The sequence below is a fragment of the Podarcis erhardii genome (genome assembly GCF_964252035.2).
Source record: "Podarcis erhardii genome assembly, chromosome: 2".
NCBI lineage: Eukaryota > Metazoa > Chordata > Lepidosauria > Squamata > Lacertidae > Podarcis > Podarcis erhardii.
Window position 1 is genome coordinate 106,675,180 of NC_138498.1, and position 19,939 is coordinate 106,695,118.

General features: G+C 49.9%; 1 protein-coding gene and 2 long non-coding RNA genes across 12 annotated transcripts in view; 2 read left to right on the forward strand and 1 right to left on the reverse strand.

Moving 5' to 3' along the window:
- Positions 1-19,939, forward strand: part of LOC309337428 — a 303,990-nt gene that overhangs the window by 160,606 nt on the left and 123,445 nt on the right. The gene's annotated exons all lie outside the window — the stretch shown is intronic.
- On the forward strand, positions 3,440-5,935 carry LOC309337437. Its single transcript, XR_014154297.1, has 2 exons — positions 3,440-3,843; positions 4,884-5,935. It is a non-coding gene; the product is annotated as an uncharacterized lncRNA (long non-coding RNA).
- USP19 (ubiquitin specific peptidase 19) overlaps positions 4,958-19,939 on the reverse strand; it is a 42,890-nt gene continuing 27,908 nt past the window's right edge. For 9 of the 10 annotated variants that reach the window (XM_081852311.1, XM_081852316.1, XM_081852315.1 and 6 more), the window contains 10 exons: positions 18,979-19,119; positions 18,689-18,807; positions 18,420-18,557; positions 17,334-17,740; positions 16,651-16,761; positions 15,167-15,383; positions 14,403-14,555; positions 13,190-13,353; positions 11,464-11,648; positions 8,939-9,623 (listed from right to left, as the gene is read on the reverse strand). In XM_081852311.1, the coding sequence (XP_081708437.1) occupies positions 9,405-9,623; positions 11,464-11,648; positions 13,190-13,353; positions 14,403-14,555; positions 15,167-15,383; positions 16,651-16,761; positions 17,334-17,740; positions 18,420-18,557; positions 18,689-18,807; positions 18,979-19,119 (1,854 nt within the window). In that variant the 3' untranslated portion in view covers positions 8,939-9,404. Of the gene's footprint in view, positions 6,048-8,938; positions 9,624-11,463; positions 11,649-13,189; positions 13,354-14,402; positions 14,556-15,166; positions 15,384-16,650; positions 16,762-17,333; positions 17,741-18,419; positions 18,558-18,688; positions 18,808-18,978; positions 19,120-19,939 lie in introns of those variants that run through there. The other variant, XM_081852308.1, reaches the window with a different exon arrangement.

Sequence of the window (19,939 nt, forward strand, 5' to 3'; positions counted from 1 at the left end):
CCAGAGAGAGAGAGAGCAGGGCCTGGATTCTGCAAGCGCAGGAGCGAAAGGCGCGCAAAGCCAGGCGCAGAGGTTTGGTGCCGCTTCCTAGCCGGGGATCCGAGTTGCTGAGCAGGAAGCGAAAACAAGGCTCGCTCACTCAACCATTTGTTGCAACCCTTTCTTTGTGGGGGGCAGAATAGTTTGTGCAACTACACAGGCTCCTTCCGGGTAGATTTCTGCCTAAACTTTCTGGGGAAGTCCTTCCTCTCCTCCCACCCCACCCAGGCATTTTCGCAAGTATCATCTTAGCTTCGCGAGTTTGTTTACCTAAATCTACTTTCCTGTGGCTAAAATCCGCAGTTGCTTAAAATGAAACGGCCAGTGTTAAGGTTTCAGGCGGCCGCGTAAGAGAAGCCCACAGGCCATCAGGAAGGCAGATAAACCTTGCCAAGCAGCCGACGCTGCACAGTGAGGTATTTGGAAATATGGTTAACGTGTAGATGAGAACATAGAATTCCAAATAATTTGTAATCCACTGGTAAAGGGCAACCCAGAAAGACTTATTTAAATATCCCCTGGGTCTGTAGATGTATATATTGAGGAAGCTGGGATAACTCTAATCAGTAGAGCAGGAGGCTGTCAATCTCAGGGTCGTGGGTTTGGCCCCAGGTTGGGCAAAAGATTCCTGCATTGCAGGGGGTTGGACTAGATGACCCTCATGGACTCTCCAAGTCTACAATTCTGTGATTCTTTCAAAATGTCAGAAAAGCAATCGATGGAGTGGGAAAGTATATATAAATGTTCTAATGGACAGAGAGTAGCAAAGCAAACTTAGTGAAATAATAAAGGGAATAGCATTACTAAGTATACCATATTATTGATTGATTACATTTATAGCCTTTTCTCCAATAAGCTCAAGGTAGAGGTTCCCTTGCTCCTCATTTAAACCTCACAACAATGCTGTAAGGTTAGGCTGAGAGGCATTGACCGGCCCAAGGCCACCCAGTGAGTTTCATGTCCAAATGGGGATTTGAACCCAGGTCTCCCAGCTCCTAGTCCAACATTCTGACTGCTTTATCACACTGGCTTTCAAACAGAACACAATTAAGAAAATGTCCGATTGGTTTGATTTAGGAAAATACCTTAACAGGGATTTGTGCAGAAGTATTGTGGATTAATTAGGGGGAAAGAATGGGAATGGTTAGGAAATGGCAACATTAAAACAACTGAATCAAGGTAATGATGTCTCTGCCTACCAAGAGTTAATTGAACGAAAGGGGTAATAGACTCCAAATATTTTCAGTTGAGAAATTTTGGGTTCAAAATAAATCGAGAAGGAATTATGTGGAAGGAAAGTGGATTTATAAGGATGGAAAGTGGATTAGAAGTATTATTAACAAAGAGAAAACAGAAAAAATGATATAAGAGGGATATCAACACAGTTGATCTGACAAGAATATAAAAACTTTGATGAAGGTGCACACCACTTCCTCAGGCCTTCTGTCACACCCTCCGTGAATGTTTTTACATGGCTGGAATGTGTCCTTAAACTTTTATTATATCTCTTGCTTATCTGGAAGGGGTTTATGGAGGTGTGTGTTCAGGAACTAGCTGACTGTACAAAGGTTAAAGCCATAGCAAGTTGCTATATGGCTCCATTGAGGATAAAATTAATGCCTCTAAAGCAGAATGCTGTGGATGTACATCTCATAAGGAAGATACAATACTGCCTGGATATCCCCCCCCCCCCCAAAAAAAATGGATTAAAATATTAAGATTACCAAAACAAGTTTTCATCTGGAGTCAAAAGTTTTAAATGTACTACCCACTAGCCCAAGCGGCGTGTGCATTGTTTATAGCACCAGGCTGTGTCAAACTTCTTCCTTAGGTTGAGAAACTTGTGTTTCGTTAACGGGAAGCTGCGTTTTTCAAAAGATGGCTCCATGTTGTACAAAACACATGTGGCCTGGGCAGTGGCGTAGCGTGGGTTGTCAGCACCCGGGGCAAGGCAAGTAATTTGCGCCCCCTAACCCGTGGATTTGCGCCCCCTAACCCGTGGATTTGCCCTAACCCCAGATGTTGCGCCCGGTGCGGCCGGCCCCCCCTGCACCCCCCACGCTACGCCACTGGGCCTGGGGGTGGGGAAGGAAGGTGGTCTTCCTAAGAACGTATAAGCTGGGGCAGGAAGAATTTGAAAATGAGAATGAACCAAAACGCCTCCTCTGGAAGGCCTGGTGTGTGACTTGGAGAAGCCATTGTTGCTCAGCTTTGCCTCTCCTTCACTCTTGTTACATTGAGAGAATATGGGCCTACCCTCCAAGCAAGCCCGGCTCTGCCATTGGGGAGAGTGAGGCAGCCGGTGCCGCCTCAGGCGGCCATTTTTGCTGTGAGGCGAAGGCCGGAAGCTGTCGTTTATCGTTACTGCATTTATCATTTCTTTATTTATATACCACCCTCAATCCGAAGATCTTAGGGCGGTTTGCGAGATAAAAATACAGGATAAAAACACAAAATAAATAGCTCAGACCAAAACGAAACAAACCCCTTCCCGCTGCCAAGGAACAGGGGAAAGGCGTTTAGACCACCTCAGAGGACAATAATAGTTTATTTGCTGGGTGGGAGTGAGATGCCATTTGCTGCTGTGCCTCAAGCAGCAAAAATGTCTTCAGGCAGCCCTGAAGATGACTCAGGAAACGGCGACGCAGAGCGTTTTGACCATTTGAAGCAGGGAAGCGCTATGTGCAGAACGGAGATTATTATAGCTTCCTGCCCGTACGAGATAATGCCCATTCCTTCCCTCCTTTTCTCGCCAGCCCGGCTAACACTTCCTCCCACCCCACCCCCCCAAGCCGCCCATGAGAATCGGCACTGGGAGCACATTCCCATGGACGGCTTGCCCGGTTGCCATGGCGCCCAGTGAGCAAACAATTCCATGGCATGGCTAAGTCTCCCTATATAGCAGGCAGCAACCAGGCTCACAGGGCAAACACACATACACGGGAGGCCCCTTTTCTCAAGCCGAGGAGTGAGGGTTAATGCCTTAGAAAAATAGGCTGAGGCACAGCCTCCGCCCGCTGCTCCCTTTTGTGATGCGAAAAGAGGCCAAGGATATTTCTGGGGCCTCCTCCCCAATAGGAAGCACATTGTATCTTCCCTGGGCCAGATAGGAAAGTGTGAGAATCAAAGGCAAGGCCAAAGGGCTTCCCACCATTGCGGAGACAGTGTGGTCCAGCAGTTTCCAAACCCTCTGGCTGCAGAGAACCATTTTTTTAAAAACAAAAAACGGGCTTCCCTGCGGAGGAACCTCTTCTTGCACAGACCATTCTGGGAAAAGTTCTGGTGCAGGCAATCCAGAATAAACTATTCACAGCGGTGACAAGTCCATTTGTCCAATTATGCATAGAAGCAGATGGGGGAAGGTGGTTTTTAAAAGCAAAACGACTCCCATCCCCACTTCCCTCATCTGTTCACCCCCCCAAAGGTGTTGCTCTTCTGACAGGCTCCCTTCCCTGAGGGCAAAGGGCACTTGTGGATTGAGGCTATGTGGGGGGAAGAAGGGATTTGATTCTCCTCAGCCATATGCCCATTTTTGGGCCAAGTTTCCGATCCGACCATTTCATCTCAATTGGCCCTCAGCTCATACAAGGTGGTGGTTCAGGACTGCTGGGCCTCCTTCCTGCTCCATGTAAACTCCCCTCCAGTTCCCCATCAGAAGCATGATCGGCAATAGCAGACTCCTGTGTCCGGCAGTGGAAGCCTGTCAGCCATCTTTGAATGCCACTGGTCCATTCTTGTATTCCCAGTTCTTTTTACATTAACCTGGCAGTGGTTACTAACAGCTGGATCTCTGCTACTTTCCAGGTCCTGCCCACCCTTTTCTTGAATTCTTATGTGCTCCCGATATTAAATATGTTCTCCCTTTGGGCTATATATCACCCCTTTCATTCACTCTGAAGCAAAGCATTTCTGTGGCTCACGTGCATTAGAATCAAGTGGGGTTCACTAGGAGGCAAGTTGGCAGGAGGGGCATAATTTCAGTGCAGGAAGTGAAAACATGTCAGGAAACCAATGGGTTTTTATTCTGACAAATATTCAGGGAGTAGGGAACTTGCAGTCCCCGCCTGTTGCCAGACCACAGCTACTATTGCATCTCTGGCCATTGGGGGGGGGGGTCACGATCGCTGGACAGATGGGGGTTGAAATCCAACAGCGGCTGATAGGCCACCCCCCGCTCTAGAAGCTTCTGTGTGTTGTCTTTTCTTTTTTAAAAACACAGTGCAACACTATCTCCCCTTTTGAACTCTTTTTTAGTCACCTTGTTTTTCAAGTGGAAATTCTTGCACACTATCTAGCCTCCTTCCCATCCCACGTGTAAGGATAATGCAGTCTTTTTCCTATCAACAGCCTCTCTGTATGAGAGCTTATTCATTACCACATCAGAAGAAATGCTCATTTGCAGAATATTTTATCTGACACGGCAACTTCTGAGTTTCTCATACGGAAGGCTGTATCATCACGTGCAGACTTATCATTTCAATTAGAGACATGAGAAATCAGTCGTCTGTTACACTTAGCACTACGTCTATCACTCTTGTGATGAATATATTTGGTTATAATTATTTGTGTTACGTTAAGGACTCTGCGTTGTTTAAGTCTCCTTCTGCTAATCACAGGGAAAAAGAAAAGCTAAATTCCTGGTATCTGAACGTAAGGATGATGGAGCATAACATACTTCTAATAATTCCTGATCTACAGGCCCTTTCCTATACATCCAACAGTCATTTTATACAGAAGTTTAAATCGTGCCACCATTCCTTTCTTTCCCAGCTCCCAGAACGTATTTGCCAAGGAGACAGAAAGAATGAAGGTTCTAATTCAGGTTGCAATTTTTATCTCTACAGTGTTGCCCAGGCTGAGAGCCCATGCCAGGGTGGCATGGCAGCAGACAGAATAGCACACAAGACACAGGAACAAGCGGCGTTGAGTAGAATTTAATGACTCGGGACCCAAGACAAACACCAACTTTATACAAAGACAGAGCAAGACTGAAGCCTCCCTGGGAATGGGCCCAGGACAGCCTCATTTGGTTACAGCAATTCCAAGCATGGATAAAAGGGAACAGGGAGCCAAACATTTAAATAGGAAATGGTACTGGCAGTGGTTTCTCACCCCAAGGGGCCAAGAAATCCAAAACAACTCTGGGGCAGGCAGCCAAGTAGTAGGCCAAGCCGCAGTTCCATGCCTTCCACGTAGGATGAGAAGGCATAGCAGCAGGTGCCTTCCAGCATTCTTTACCCAAACTGCCAGACTAAGCAATGCTGGTGAAAGGGTTGGGTGGGTGCGGAAATCAAGGAAACTGGGAGATGCATACTTCTGTCATGAAGGCCCATTTTGCAGCCACGGTGTCCTGAGCTTGGGATACCAACAAGGAGCAGATGGGAAAGTGAAAGGGCAGGCAAAAAAATAGGGGGGGGGCTGTGGAATATTGTGAAGCAGGCACCCATGGTATGGCAAATCGGGAGGAGGCCCCTTAGGGGCAGACACCAATGACACCCCCCCACCCCCACCCCCAGTAGAACAGGCTGGGTATGCAAGACCAGGAGTGCAGGAATCGCCACAGCTCCCCTGCCTCTGTGCAAGGCGACCAAACCAGAACCTTTGGGGCAGGAGATGCAGGAGGAACTGCCACACCGGGGGCACTCAGTGGGTCTCCCTCGGCACGCTGGCACAGGGCAGCCTCTAGTAGGGGGACACGAAGGGAAACCTTTCCAGCTTGCAGGGGAGGAGGAAGGGGGTGGAGCAGAAAGTGCTTGTGTGCTTGAGAAAAGGTCACAGCAGCTCCTCCTCCTTCCCACTGCAGGGGGGACGCCAGGGTGGGGTAGGGCGGGAAGCCACAAAACAAAGCCTTCTTATGTACACCCCACCCACCCCCAGTGCAGAACGACTTAGTCAACTTCCTCCATGTTGCTGTAGGATGGAGCGGGGTGCTCTGCGACCCCCTCTGGTGCCAGTGCGGGAGCAACTTCAGGGGCCAGGTTGGTTCCAAAGGGTGGCGAGCTAATTCCCTGCAAACAGAACAAAGCGTTAGAGAGCAGCCGCAAAGGGTGCAAACATCTCCCTGCCGTGGAAGAAGCTTATTGTCTTGTTTCCAATATGAAATCTCTAGATACACATTGTTTGAAGGTCCGGAAACAGATTTCGGGGAAAGAGTTCATATAAATATAAACCTTATTCATTGACTTCGTTCACGAGTTTTATATCCTGCTTGATTGCAACAAAAACCTCGGAGCAGTTTACAAAAGCTAAATGCTACAATTATCAGTTTTTAAAAAATGGTTACCAAACAGCTATTTAAAGCATTCAAAAATAATCAAAATATAAAATAAGGTAAAGGCATGCCAGATTTCCACATGTCTGGATAGGCTTGCCTAAACAGAAATGTTTTCAGCAGGCACCAGAAAGAGTACAGTGAAGTACTGGCTGATGTCAATAGGCAGAGAGTTCCCAAGTGTGGCTGCTGCCGCACTACAAGATTGATTTGTTACAAATGCGGAACGAATATTATGTGGCACCTGTTAACAGTGGCAGGTCTGCAAATCAAAGCAGTCAAGTGGACACATGAGATAAGGCAATCTTACAAGTAACCTGGTGTCAAGCTGTTAAGCACTTTATATACCAGATAATGGTCCGACCATGACAAGGGAAGGCATCATTGCCCACCTCCTTGGTCCATCCCTCTTATCATCACTTGGAGCAAAGACTACATCAAGAATGTGCCCTGCCTGATGTGTTGGGCCAATGACCATGTGAGAGAGCCATGGCTGTCAAGAGGTCATGAAGTCTTGAGCCAGCTCAGCAGCAGTCTCTACATGGATATTGTAGTCATTTCAACACCTCAACCAGCCTGATCAGGGACACTACTGGGAATCGGGGGGGGGGGGGCATTCTAGAGACCAGCAGCATCCCAATCTGTCTCTCTAACCCAACACTGGGGGCAAACCCCCTAAGCCTTTCCCAACACCAATAATTTTTATGGCAAAGGAGATGGTGCTTTTATGGACAGTAAAACCACTACCACCCTGGATGCCCCCAGTCTAGCCTGGTGCAGTACTATTAACCAGAGGGACCCATCCAGCTCACTCACCCAAGTTTCAGTAATGCAAGCCATATCAGTCCCTTCAGTGTGAGCAGGTGAGCAGTTACAGCTAGTCTCATCAGTATATTGTTCAATTAAGTGACACAATTAAACATGGTGTCTGGTAGACAGGCACCTAAATATGAACTGATATTATTGAACAGTCAAATCTCCGGAAATTTTAGGGAAAAAATCAGTATTTCTGAGTGTAATACATACAAAGCCTTACACATAATTCTCTCGTGCTCCAGGCTTGAAGTGTCAGCTATCTGCCTAGAGCCAGGTCTACTTTACACAAAACTGCCCCATCACCCCAAGAATTGTGTGCCAAGGAAACCTACACTCCATGACCCACATATAATAACAATAATAAACATATAGTTTGCAAAAGGGCATGTAGCTAATGCATCCTGCTTCTGCAAATAATGGGGAAGGGCAAAAAAGCTACCCTAACCAGTGATTTGAAATCCCACTGAGCTCCTCTTCTATTTCACTAGACATTGCCCATGCACTTCTGAAACTCTTCTTTGAAGATATCCATGCTAATAACTTGTTTCTTATTTTGCACAAACACTGAAACTCTCAAACAGCAAAGTGAGCTTTGCACCAAACTACAGAACACAGAGAGCTATAGAGTCATCACCACCAAAAGAATTTATCCAGGACTATTTTCGCTACAATTCAACGAACGGCCCAACCAATTCCTTGGTTCCCCTTGTGAACCAGTAGAAACAACAGCTAAGACTGGACAGGCTTGGGAGCCAGCGGGAAGATATATGTGTGGACGCGCAGAACCCCCGTTAAATTTAGAAAGCAGGTGCTGAAAGAAAGGAGCAGCTGGGGAAAGAAAGGAGCCCATCCATATCTCTTTAGAACAGCTTAGGGTTTATTAAATACAATAAATAAATACACAGTGAAAGCTTTCCCACAGCACAATGCAATGCCTTTATCCACCCAGCTGGCAGAGGATGAGCTCCTTAGGGTTGGGACATCCTCACCAGAATTGCACATGGATCAGGCTGTGCTCTTTGGCACTGGTGCGGCTAGAGACTGCCCACTTCCTGGGGCACAGCAGGAGTACCAGCACTAGACAGCCTGAAAACTGGGCACTGGAGACAAGGCCATATCCCTTTCCCTTACTGCAACGAAAGGGAAGGAGGTGGGTGGGTGGGGGAGCCTCTCTGAAAAGTGCTGGGAAGAATGTGCAAGATGATGTTAAGAGTTGCGTAATGTTTATGAGTATAATATTAACAACAAACAATAATGACACACAAACCAAGGAAGGGGTGTCGCGAAGAATAAGACCTGGGCTCTAGAATCACAAGCTCTCTCTGACTTATCTGGCCACAGCCAAGAGCCTAAATCGGGGTACTCAGGATTGAACCTGTAGTCAAAGAGGCACCAGAGGGATCCTGCACTGCACTGGAAAAGCCACACAGCCTGCAGGGCCAGATTAAAAGAACACGAGGCCACACGACTTTGACGCCAGAGACACACTTCTGTTTCCTCGTGTGCACGCAGACATTGCCTAAGCGTTCAGAAACAGGTACGGGAGCTGTGAGGCAAGTCGAAGTAGTGTCTTCTCTTTAGCTGGGGCCCTGTGCTAAAGAACATTTAGCTGAACTGTGGTCTCACGTCTTGGTAGAAAGATTTGTAAGATGCCATAAAACAAAACAAAAAAGATGATGATGCAGTTGGCTGAAAGCCAACACTATCCTGGTGAGGGAACCTAATCCATCAATATTCGGAAGAGTCAGCAATACATTCTCACTCCCTCAAACAATGAGGGAACAGATGCCCGGGGACTTCTTTTCCACCCCGCCTTGAAGCACGTCGCTGATGCCCAACTGGGTAAGAGGTCACGACCTTCAACTACTAGGCACATAGGGCAGGGGGCAGCTGTCAACCCAATACAGAGGAGCAATCGCAAGGCAAGGAGTGGCCAAGACCAACAGATCCAGTTAGAGAGACTAATGTCTGTAGCTCTGTAGCCTCTGCTGGAGTTCACAGATGTGATTGACGCGGGCCAAAGTCTTACAAGGCCGCAGCGCTTTAAAGGGCCTTTTCCCAGTTGCCAATCCATGTGGGACACGGGCCAAGCAGGAGAGAGCAGGTCCTAGACTTGAGGGCTTCTTGATGGGGAGGCATTGGCACTAGGGCTTCTTCTTGCACCCACCCTGGCAGGGAGCATCCAAGGCCTTCGTCACAAAGGTGTAATGGGAGGAGAGCCAAGGCTGAGGCGAGTGAGCTACCCTCCTTCTGGGTGCCGTTTCTGCTGCTGCTGCTACTACCTCCAGCGGGTCTGATAGATGAGTGGGTAGAAAACATTCAGTAAGAGTGCCACAATGGCTGCCATGGTGCCCAGGACAAAGTATCGGACACGGCCTTCATCGGGACAGTCTGGGGTGAGGTGCCTTGTTCTTCGGCTGCAAGACCTCCAAGGGCTCCTCATCAGCCTCCTGGCAGCTTCCTCTTCAGCCTCCAGTTCCTGCCAGAGCAGAGAAGCCTGCGATGTGGAAACCTGCGTCAGCACTTGGTGAGAACACAGCGGCAAACCCCTCAGTCACCCACACGTTGCCCTGCCCCTGCCCGGAACAGCCTGCCTGCAAGCGCACCTTTCCCACGGCAGATCTCTCTGCCGCGGCCCCACAGATTTTCTGCCCCCCCTCGCTATACAGCTCCAGTAGTTCAGATACGGGGCCTCCCAGGGACAGAGTGAGCAGCACAAGCCACAGAAGGATGTGGGGCAAGCGAGCCCCAGCTTGTCAGAGTAAGGCATCCATGCTGGCTGGCTGGGGTCAGAGTTCTTCCCCCCCTGTCTGCAAGCGTCAGCACCAGCTCAATCCTTTCAAAAGACCCAGTCACCAAAGTCATCACAGCCCAGACTTCCTTGTATGCGCAAATGCACTGGACCATTCAGCCACACTGGGTGAGAACACGAGGATCATTCATAAACAGCCAATCGCAGTTGAGCTTTTGCTGGTGACAACATGAGGATCTGATGGCAGGCAGTCACATCCAAGCGCTTGCAGGTGGGAACATGAGGATCTTTCGGAAGGATGACAGCTAATCAACAGCTCAGCTTTGGCAATTGAAAAAACCATGAGGAACATTCAGAGATGGCAGCCAATCATAATCACTCTTGTTTCTTTTTCTTTTTTTAAAAAAACCACAACAATAACGACACAGTTGCACAGGAGTTAGTTGCAGAGTAACCAATCACAGACCAGCTCTTCCACGTACAGAAAAATCATTCAGACCAGTCAGCCAATCACTGTGATTTCCTAGATAGAGGTTTAAAGGCGGGCAGAATCTGTCTTATCTTCCCCACTCCATCCCTTGGGATCTGTGCACAGGGGGTTCCTGCTGCTTCCAGACCTCCCATATTCTAAAGCTGGTTGGGGAGGGTGATGTTTTATAGCTGGTTTGAGGCGCCAGTTTCGCTGCACGGGTCAGCTGCCAGAGTCCACAGGCACAAAGGGAATCTTGGCTTAAGGCACACAGGCCCCTCTGGCAGCTTCTCTGAAGGGATCTGTCTGCATCCTCTCCTCCTGAGTAGGCCATGTGGTTCCAATCAGCCTTGGCTTGCTGGGCAGGTGGCCAGGGGCAAAACACACCGCCCAGCTCCAGCAAGAAAGGGCAAGAACAATGCGGCCTGCCCCGCAGCACAGCCTCGGAGCTTAACCCCTGCCCAGGAAGCTGTCCTGGGCAAGATGCCACCACACCACATGGCAGAACCCCAGGAGACGCCAGTGCCCCCAACCCAAGTGCACACTGGAGGCTCTTGTCCAGGTGGCTGGCATTGCCTCAGAAAGCAGTGCTGGCCTTCCGCCTCCCCGGTCCCTACCATGTTAATGGCTGGGAAAAGAGTCAAGGGGAAAGAGAAAGGAGAGGCTTCCAAGGCAAAAGGAGCGCCAAGTGCACAGTGCTGGAATCACCTTGGCTGCTCAGGAAACGTGGCACTGCCATTTCTTTGGCACCATTCCCTCATCAGCTTTATTTTGAACGGGACTTGCTGCTGTCACCCACAACTCTGAAGCTGGCACCCTCCATATTGAGGGGATCTTTCCCCCCCAGCCAATTCCCTACCCACCCGCAGGAGCCTTTGACTCAGGGTAGCCTTCCTGTTCTTGAGAAGGGCCTCTCTGTTTCTATCAAGACCTTCCCCTGACAGCCTTGAATGCTTGTCATTTTTCCAGGACACAACTGTTGGAAGGAGGCCCACAGCCCAGCCAGAGCCATGAGGGGGAGCCAGCAGTCCCTTGGCTCCTCTATTGGCAGCAGCGAGCCTGTTAGCAGGCCTGTCAAGGCGGGGAAGACAGGCAGCGCACCCCCAAAGCCCTCACCTGATTGGCTGCTGCCTCGGCAGATGGGGCCATGTCGGCCCGAGGGTCTGAGGGATGCGGTGGCCCCCGTGGGGGTCTCTCCACTGGAGAGTTTCGTCGGCGGTAGAAGAGCACGTAGGCGTATCGTGTCACCACCTGGCTTTCATCCACTGTGGTGACGGTGCTGTCATCAAAGAGCCGCCATCCTGTGAAAGGGGACAGGCAAGGGATAAGCACACCAAGCTCTGTGACCCACTGATGAGGCAACACTGCCTGATCCTCACCTGTCCTTCACTCTTGCAGGAAGACAAGCACAGTCTCCAGGTCTCCCACACACCAGGAAAGAGCTACCCTGTGCACTCACCCAAATTCAGCCCACAACTTACCAACGTGGTAGCTCCCACAGCCTTGCCTTGCTGTCCAATGTGCATTCATGGGTGCTGCTTCCCTGGCAGAGGTTAGCAGACTTGTGGGGGATTTTGCAAAGATGCCAGGACACCCCAGAATTAACCGAGAGCGATGAAGCCGGCAAGTGGGATCCTGTCACTATGTGAACCTATGAAATGTTTCCCCACCTACATGGACACTCTCTAATACTACAGTCATATTCACAAGTCCTAAAACAACTATTTATTCTTCGGTGTTATTAATTGTCAAGGGCAGTATGTATTGGGGATTCATCAGATTCCCTTCCACCAAATCCCACTGTCAGCAAATTCCAAGCAATGGGATGAACAAACTGACTGGAAGTTAGGAAGGAGAAGGGAGTGCAGGGCATGGCAGCCCTATTCCCATGAATGACAAGGTCGTTGGCCCACAATGCCTACATGTCTACAAGCCATGAATGCTAGAACGGTTATCTCATTTCTTGAAGTAAAAAGTAACCAGCTACCAACCCGACTGGTCAAGATTGCTCACATGCAGAACAGAGAAGAAGAAAAAGATTCTGCTTAGAAAACACTTCTATATAATGTTACTCAAAATAAAATAAACAATACAGTCGTACCTTGGATCCCAAACGCCTTGCGAGTTGAATGTTTTGGCTCCCGAATGCCGCAAACCCAGAAGTGAGTGTTCTGGTTTGCAAACATTCTTTGGAACCCGAACATCCAACAAGGCTTCCGATTGGAAGCTGCGTCTTGCTTTCCGAATGTTTTGGAAGTCAAATGGGCTTCTGGAACGGATTCCATGTGACTTCCGAGGTACCACTTTATATCCTTAAAACACTCAAAATTAGACCTGCTTCCCAGTCTTCCAAAATCCTACTGTATGAGGACCTGGTTCTAAATTCAATCTTGAGAGGCTGAGGAAGCAATAACAAGTATTCAGAACAATCTCCCTGGAACTTACTAGTACAGAGGGGTCCAGCTCTTTTTGACTGTGCATGTGCACCACTGCATCAAGACCTCTCCCATCACAAAGGAGGAAGGGCAGTGATTTTTCTTTGCAAATGAATGGTGGAGGCCAAGCTGTGCTGAGCAGAAAGCCTAATCTTGCCCTAAATCCTACTTAAAATGTGAAGCAAGCCTTCTCCTCCCTTGCACCTGAAACATTCAGCACTGACTATGAAGGAAGACCCTGCTACTTCCTCATTGATGCCTTTATCAAAGCAGCAATGAGTGCCCTAGCCAAGATCTTTCTCCTTGTGTAGGTCTCTGAGAAGATTCTACATCAATGGCTGGAACTTGGCTAGACAATCGATGGCTACCAGACCACACAAAGCTCACCCCCCCCCCCGGTAACTCACCCACATCACTGCGTTGGCTGTTCTTGTCACTGGGCAGCCGCGCATAGGCTGTGTAGTGTCCGCCAATCATGCCCCCGTAGTGGTTGATAACTGCATACAGGTCATACATGGGCAGCTGCTGCTCATCCTTCTGGCCAATGCAGAACTTGCTCAGGTCCAAACTCCTGGGGACAGAGATAGGAATAAGGTACACAGCTGTCTTAACTTGTCCTATCTATATGTGTTTCAAGGCAGGCAATACAAGAAGTCTGCAGATTGCTTTGAGAAGTGGGCTGAGTTCCCTATCCCAACAAACTATAAAGACTGGGGGGCGAGGTGTTCCTAGCTTGCTCTGTTCAAAACGGGCAGATTTCAGAAAAGCAGCCACTGGAATTGGTTGCAGCAATATGGAAGATAAATTTGTGGCACTTTGAAGATGAAGCTTGAGCCTACTTTCATCAGACACATGGTGGATACACATGCACCACAATTGAGGACCTAACAATGCACACTTGACTACCACATGCATCCGATGAAGCAGGCTCTGTGAAAGAGAAATGTGCTGCAGCCTCAACATGAAGGCACCACCAGCCTATGCTATCTGCCCATCCTGAAAGATTTAGCCCAACTTCAGTTCCGCCCTCCCTTCCAAACAACGGGTGGCCAGTTAGGCTGCCTCCTTGCCACATGGGACGTAAATGCAGGCAAAAGGGTTGACAAGCATAGCCTGAGCATAAAAGGTAAAGGTAAAGGGAACTCTGACCATCAAGTCTAGTTGTGGCCGACTCTGGGGTTGCGGCACTCATCTCGCTTTACTGGCCAAGGGAGCCAGCGTTCAGCTTCCGGGTCATGTGACCAGCATGACTAAGCCGCTCCTGGCGAACCAGAGCAGTGCACGGAAACGCCATTTACCTTCCCACCGGAGCGGTACCTATTTATCTACTTGCACTTTGACGTGCTTTCGAACTGCTAGGTTGGCAGGAGCAGGGACCGAACAATGGGAGCTCACCCCATCGCGGGGATTCGAACCGCCGACCTTCTGATTGGCGAGTCCTAGGCGCTGTGGTTTAACCCACAGTGCCAACCGCTAAACACCCTTGGTGCTAAGACAGGGCCTGGCACTGCAGCCACATCTGCTCCAGGCTTGGAGTGGAGGGAGATGCCTTCCGTGGACTTTCCTGTGCAAAGTCCAAGTGGGAGCAAAGGAACACAAAGCGCAGCAGCGTCTCCTCACCGCACTGGGAAATCCACCATGTCGTTGATCTTGTCTCTCCAGATAAAGCTGCGGAAGGAGAAGCGCTTGAGCTGTATGATGAGGACGTTGGGCAGGCGCCACAGCATGAGCTGCTTGGATGCCTCGCGGTGCTGCTTACATTTCGGGCAGTACCTGCGCGGGGAAAAGGGGGGGGGTCTGTTAGCTTCCTTTGCTGCCAGTTCTGCTCTTTACCAACCCGTTTTGCCGCACTACGGAAGACCAAGGCATCCTGTTTGTGTTTCTGAGATCAAAGGGTTTAGGAACAGGCTTTGATCACAGCTGCAGTATGCAGCATGCAGCTGACGGGAGAATGTGAGCTCTTTAATTGGAAGAAGGGGGCTTCCACCTGACGTGGTTTCAGAGAAGAACGTGACTGTATGTGGGACATGCTGAAGCATGCCTGAGGAGCCCAGGAATTCAACAGAACTCTCAGTCCTCTTCAGCCCCTCACAAACTCCCAACAGTTCCTACTGTGCAGTACTTGACAGCCATCTATCTTGGATGCTTTAGCTGAGATTCCTGCATTGCAGAGGGCTGGATCAGATGGCCCTTGGCCGTCTCCTCCCAATTCCATGAATCTATGATCCTATTATTACTTCAGTGTTTGGAAGCAGTAACCATTTCCCATCCTACAAAAGCTGCAAATCTGAACCCCAAAACTAGCTGCACAGTGTATACGTTTCACAGACACTTTGGGATCCTGCGTATGGGGTTGTCCCTGCCCACAGAGAACCCTTTCTTACCAGGCCTCCTCTGGGGCTAACACCTCTGGCTTAGTGAAGAGGTTGAGGCACTGCTCCAGGGTGAAGTGTCCTGCCCTGGCTGCCTCACTCGCAGAGCCAGGATCCTCTACGCACTCCAGCTCCTTGGACTCTACAAGAACAAACTCCTTCATCCTCTCGTTGTTCTTCCAAACCAGGGCCAGAGAACAATCATCTGTCAGGTCAAGAGGGACATCTCCTGCAAGGATATGGAAGTTTACAGATGGTGCCACCCATCTAAACACACCAAGCCAAAAACAAACAGCCAAGAAATAAGAACCAGAGCAGGGGTAGCCAATATAGTGGGGCCTCCAGCAGTTGTGGACTGAAACCATAATCAGCTTCAGCCCAGCAAGGTCAATGGCCTGGAATTAGGGGAGCAAGGCCCAGCAAGGCCTGGAATTAGGGGAGCTGTACGCCATAACTTCTAAAGGGTGGTCATATTGGCCACCACCAAACTAGGGGCAGTCCACCTTTCTGTTTAAGAACATAGAAAGGGTGTACGGAGCAAGAAACATGAGAGAAGAGGGAGGCAATTCCTTATCAAAGCTAGTTTCAATTCTTTGTGAGCAGGAAGATTTGCAAGCTTGTTCATAGCTCACCATGATCCTGCAAAGCAAGTTGCTACTAAGCCCAAATTTCACATGGATGGAACTGGGGTCAGGCCAAGGAGATTACTCCACTCTCAAGTCACCCAAGCGGAGCTTGCAGCCAAACATTCCACTAGATCACATGCTGGCCCTCCAAGTAACGGATGGGAAAGCCACCAAGGCCGCTTAAAATGAAAGACTGGGTGTAGGAGTGTGGGGACAGATACCCAAGACAAAGCAGAAAAGGAACAACTGCAGGCCCCATTTTCTGTTTCTGCAACTGTGTAGCATAGGTCAACGTCAATTATGCTGGAGGAGGAAAAGCCAGGAATTCCAGCTCCAAGGACTGTGCTTTCCTCCCCAGAACTTGTGCTCATTTGGCACTCCTTCGGGTGGGTTGCTTGTATCCCACACAAATGTGGTAGTGGGAACCTTAAATCAGCATCCTGAGAACTGGGACTGGCAAGGGCCGCTGAATTCTAAGAGAAGTCATCTATGGGACAAGACACCCAACTAAGATTTCCAGCAGCCAGGTTCTTGGTGCCTTGCATAGCTTCTTATCCCTTCCCCATAGCTACCAGAAAGATGTGGAATAATAAATACAGATCTGTATGATTCACACAGATTGCAGACTTCAACCTTTTGTGCAGTGTGTGCATAATTTTAGCCCAGGAGAGACAGCCTCAGCTAGAGCTGATCAGTAGCATACATGTATTCCTTTAGGGGCTCAACAGCACCTTGCATTGGGTAAACAGATTAGATCAGCCTCTATCACCACAGAAGATCTCCCTAAGCAAGGATGGGGCCCTCTTAAAATACCAAGCCAAATGTTCCAAGATGGCACTGCTTTCAGAACCCTGAGATTTTAACCCTCACCTTTGTCCTCCAGCTTCTGCTCTTTGTTAGCGGCATCAATTTTGTTGATGTAGAACTGGGTAGCGTGGGAACTCAGCCCCTCAGCTGGATGCTGGTAACCTGGGATGGCAGCTGTAGGCAAGCAAGGGAGGGATGGTGAGTGGCAGCACCTCAGCCGGCAGCCCCTTCTTTCCTCTGCTCAGCCACCCTATCCCCCTTTCCACAGCTGGGACAGCATTTCATCTACAAAGCCAGGGAGATGGCTGGGGTCTTCAGGAACCGCACAAAACACAGGAAACGGCCCTGCTTCAGGATATTAATATTTGCTTCTTGTCATCTGTGTTACGTTCTGCTGCTTAGAAGCCTCCACCCTACACAGCATGAGGCATTTGGAATAAATTGTTTTCCTAATCCCACTTTTGGCTTTTGGGGAACAACGGGGACAAAAGCATTTAATAAAGTTGCTTGATTTTATTATTTTGATTCTCCTTCTTCTTCTTTGGCTTCTGGTATCTGAGAGCAGAGGCTGTTGGGAAATTTGCCTGCTGCCTACAGAGCTCCTTGTGCAACAAGCAGCCCTAAGGAACGCTGGCGTAACAGCCGTACCGAAAAGTGGTGAGAAACCCCTTGGGGAGGCAGACGCCCAAAGTAGCAGCCGGTGTAGGGTGGGGGGCTTTAAAGAAGGCCCATTCAGATTTGCCTACCTTCCGGCTTGGGGAGCCTCTCAAAGGGCCCCTCTCTTTCCACAAAGCTGTCAGCCCGTGTGTCCAGGGAGGGCTCGGAGAAGCCCGAATCCAAGCTCAGCCCCGAGCCTCTTCCTGCGGGGACCTTGCTTCTCACAGCGCTGGCGTCCCCCAGTTCCGGCTGCAGCTCAGGGGCCGAGAGAGACGGCTGGGGTTCCTGCAGCAGGTGTGGGGCCCTGGCCCCATCTCCCGACTCCATGGCGGTGGAGGAGTCATCGGCGGCAGAAGCCGCGGCGGCGGCAGACGCGACTGTGGCGCTGCTGCTCCGGGCCAGCGCCTCTGGCTTCTCGGGAGGCTGGTGCTGCAAGCCTTGCTCTGGCGACATCCTGCCCACCTGGAATGGTGGCTGGAACACGCTGACCGAGTACCTGAGCAGGGAGAGGAAAAGCTGTCCGCTAAGAAGACAAAAGTAGAGACATCACCTTGCCAACAAAGGTCTGTATAGTAAAAGCTATGGTTTTCCCAGTAGTGATGTATGGAAGTGAGAGCTGGACCATAAAGAAGGCTGACTGCCGAAGAATTGATGCTTTTGAATTCTGGTGCTGGAGGAGACTCTTGAGAGTCCCATGGACTGCAAGAAGATCAAACTGATCCATTCGTAAGGAAAACAGCTCTGAGTGCTCACTGGAAGGACAGATCCTGAAGCTGAGGCTCCAATACTTTGGCCACCTCATGAAAAGAGAAGACTCCCTGGAAAGGACCCTGATGTTGGGAAAGATGGAAGACACAAGGAGAAGGGGGCGACAGAGGATGGATAGTTGGACAGTGTTCTCAAAGCTACCAGCACGAGTCTGACCAAACTGCAGGAGGCAGTGGAAGACAGGAGTGCCTGGCGTGCTCTGGTCCAGGGGGTCACGAAGAGTCGGACACGACTAAACAACAACAACAACAAAGAGGTCACAGCCTGTCTGAAGAGGGAATGTGCTGCTGGCACTGAGGAAGGAAATGGAAGCTTCCTTGCTGCCTCGGCCAAAGCCTACAAAACGAGCCAAACAGCGGCGGCTGGCCAAGCGCCCAAGAGCGCTGCCAATACTCCGGCTACCTTACCTCGCGTAACCTTCCAGAAGCTGGGCCAGCCGTGCATAGGTGAGGCGTGACTCCGGCACGCTGATGAGGAAGGGGAAGCCAATGTTCTCAGGGAGGCACAAAGCTTTGTGGTCGGGCCAGTGTGTTTTCTGGCACACTCTGAAACACAAACACAAAAACAGTCTCATGCAGAGGGCCGAAGGGGCTCGACGCAGCCACCCCAGCCCAGCCTGGGAGCAAGAGCTGGCTCTCGGCTACGGAGAGGGTGAAAAAAAGAAGGGGCGGCTTACACGTTGCAATAGCCGACACGGTAGCACCGAGTGCAGCGCTTCAGCTTCTCCTCTTCTGACTGCTGCTTCTTCTGACAGGCGGCACATTTGGTGATGGGAACGCTGGGCACCTGAGGACGCTTAGGGGAGAGAAATTGCCCGCTTAGGGTGATTCGGAAGCGGTGGGCACCTGTACTGGGAAGGTGGCAGGACAGAATGTGTAGGTTTCACCTTGAAAGCCTAAGAGCTTTCTTTCCATCTCCTTCTCGTACACCTGTATGGAGGGTGTAATGGCAGCTCCTGGCACTTACCTGTTGGACCTGCAGCTCCACCACACGCTCCTTGGCCAGGTCTGGAGAAAGCACTTCGAAGCACAGCAGGAGGTCCGTGGGGGAGACCGTGTCCAATGAGTGCGAAGGCAAGAACATGCGGTGGAAGCGGTTCTTGATTACCTAACCAAAGGAAAAAAAGGGAGGTGAAGTCCAGCCCAAAAGATGCCCTTTCCTCCCTCTAGTTTCACACATAAAGGCAAACTTCAGGCTCTGGTACAATGTACTTCTGACCACCAGGTGCTTGGGTTGGGGTGTGGGGCAGAGCGTTAACCAGGGGAAAAGCAATTTGCTCTGTTTCTGAGCTTCCCAGTGACATGTGGACTGTCCAAGATGGAACGATAAGCTTGGCCTGGATCCAATAAACAAATAAATCAAATACTGAACAAGCAGGGTATGCAGCAATTGCTGCAACAAAATGTTGTGGTGAATCGTGCACCTGTTCTGAATTTCCAGCTGGCCAGTCAGGCCCCACTCCAGGATACTCAATTTTCTCATCTTCCTCCAGTTTCCCTTTTTCCTCCAACAGCTGAACAGCCTTGCCATGCCCACCGGGAATGCCAAATCCTCAGAGCCGTTCTGAGTGCACACCCTAAAGTCCTTCCCTCCCCATTTCAGTAAAATTCCTCCAACTCTGCCGATACCATGCACGTGCTTCTACACATACACACGGTGCTATTCTGGTTACACAGGGATCCACCTGGAAAATGTTCATTATTACTATATAGGTTTGTGCTAGTGGCAGTAAAGACTCATTAGAACAGCACTGTGTCAGGATGAGGACGGAGTGGGGTGGGGAGACAGACAGACATAGAGCTGCAAAAAAGGGAGGTGGCGGGAGAGGAACCAGATCCTTTTATGTGTGAATGGAATAGGAGGAACTCTCTGGGTTGAGTCTTTAGAGTCCTAACTTAGCCTGGAACAATAATAGTGTCTTAGATTT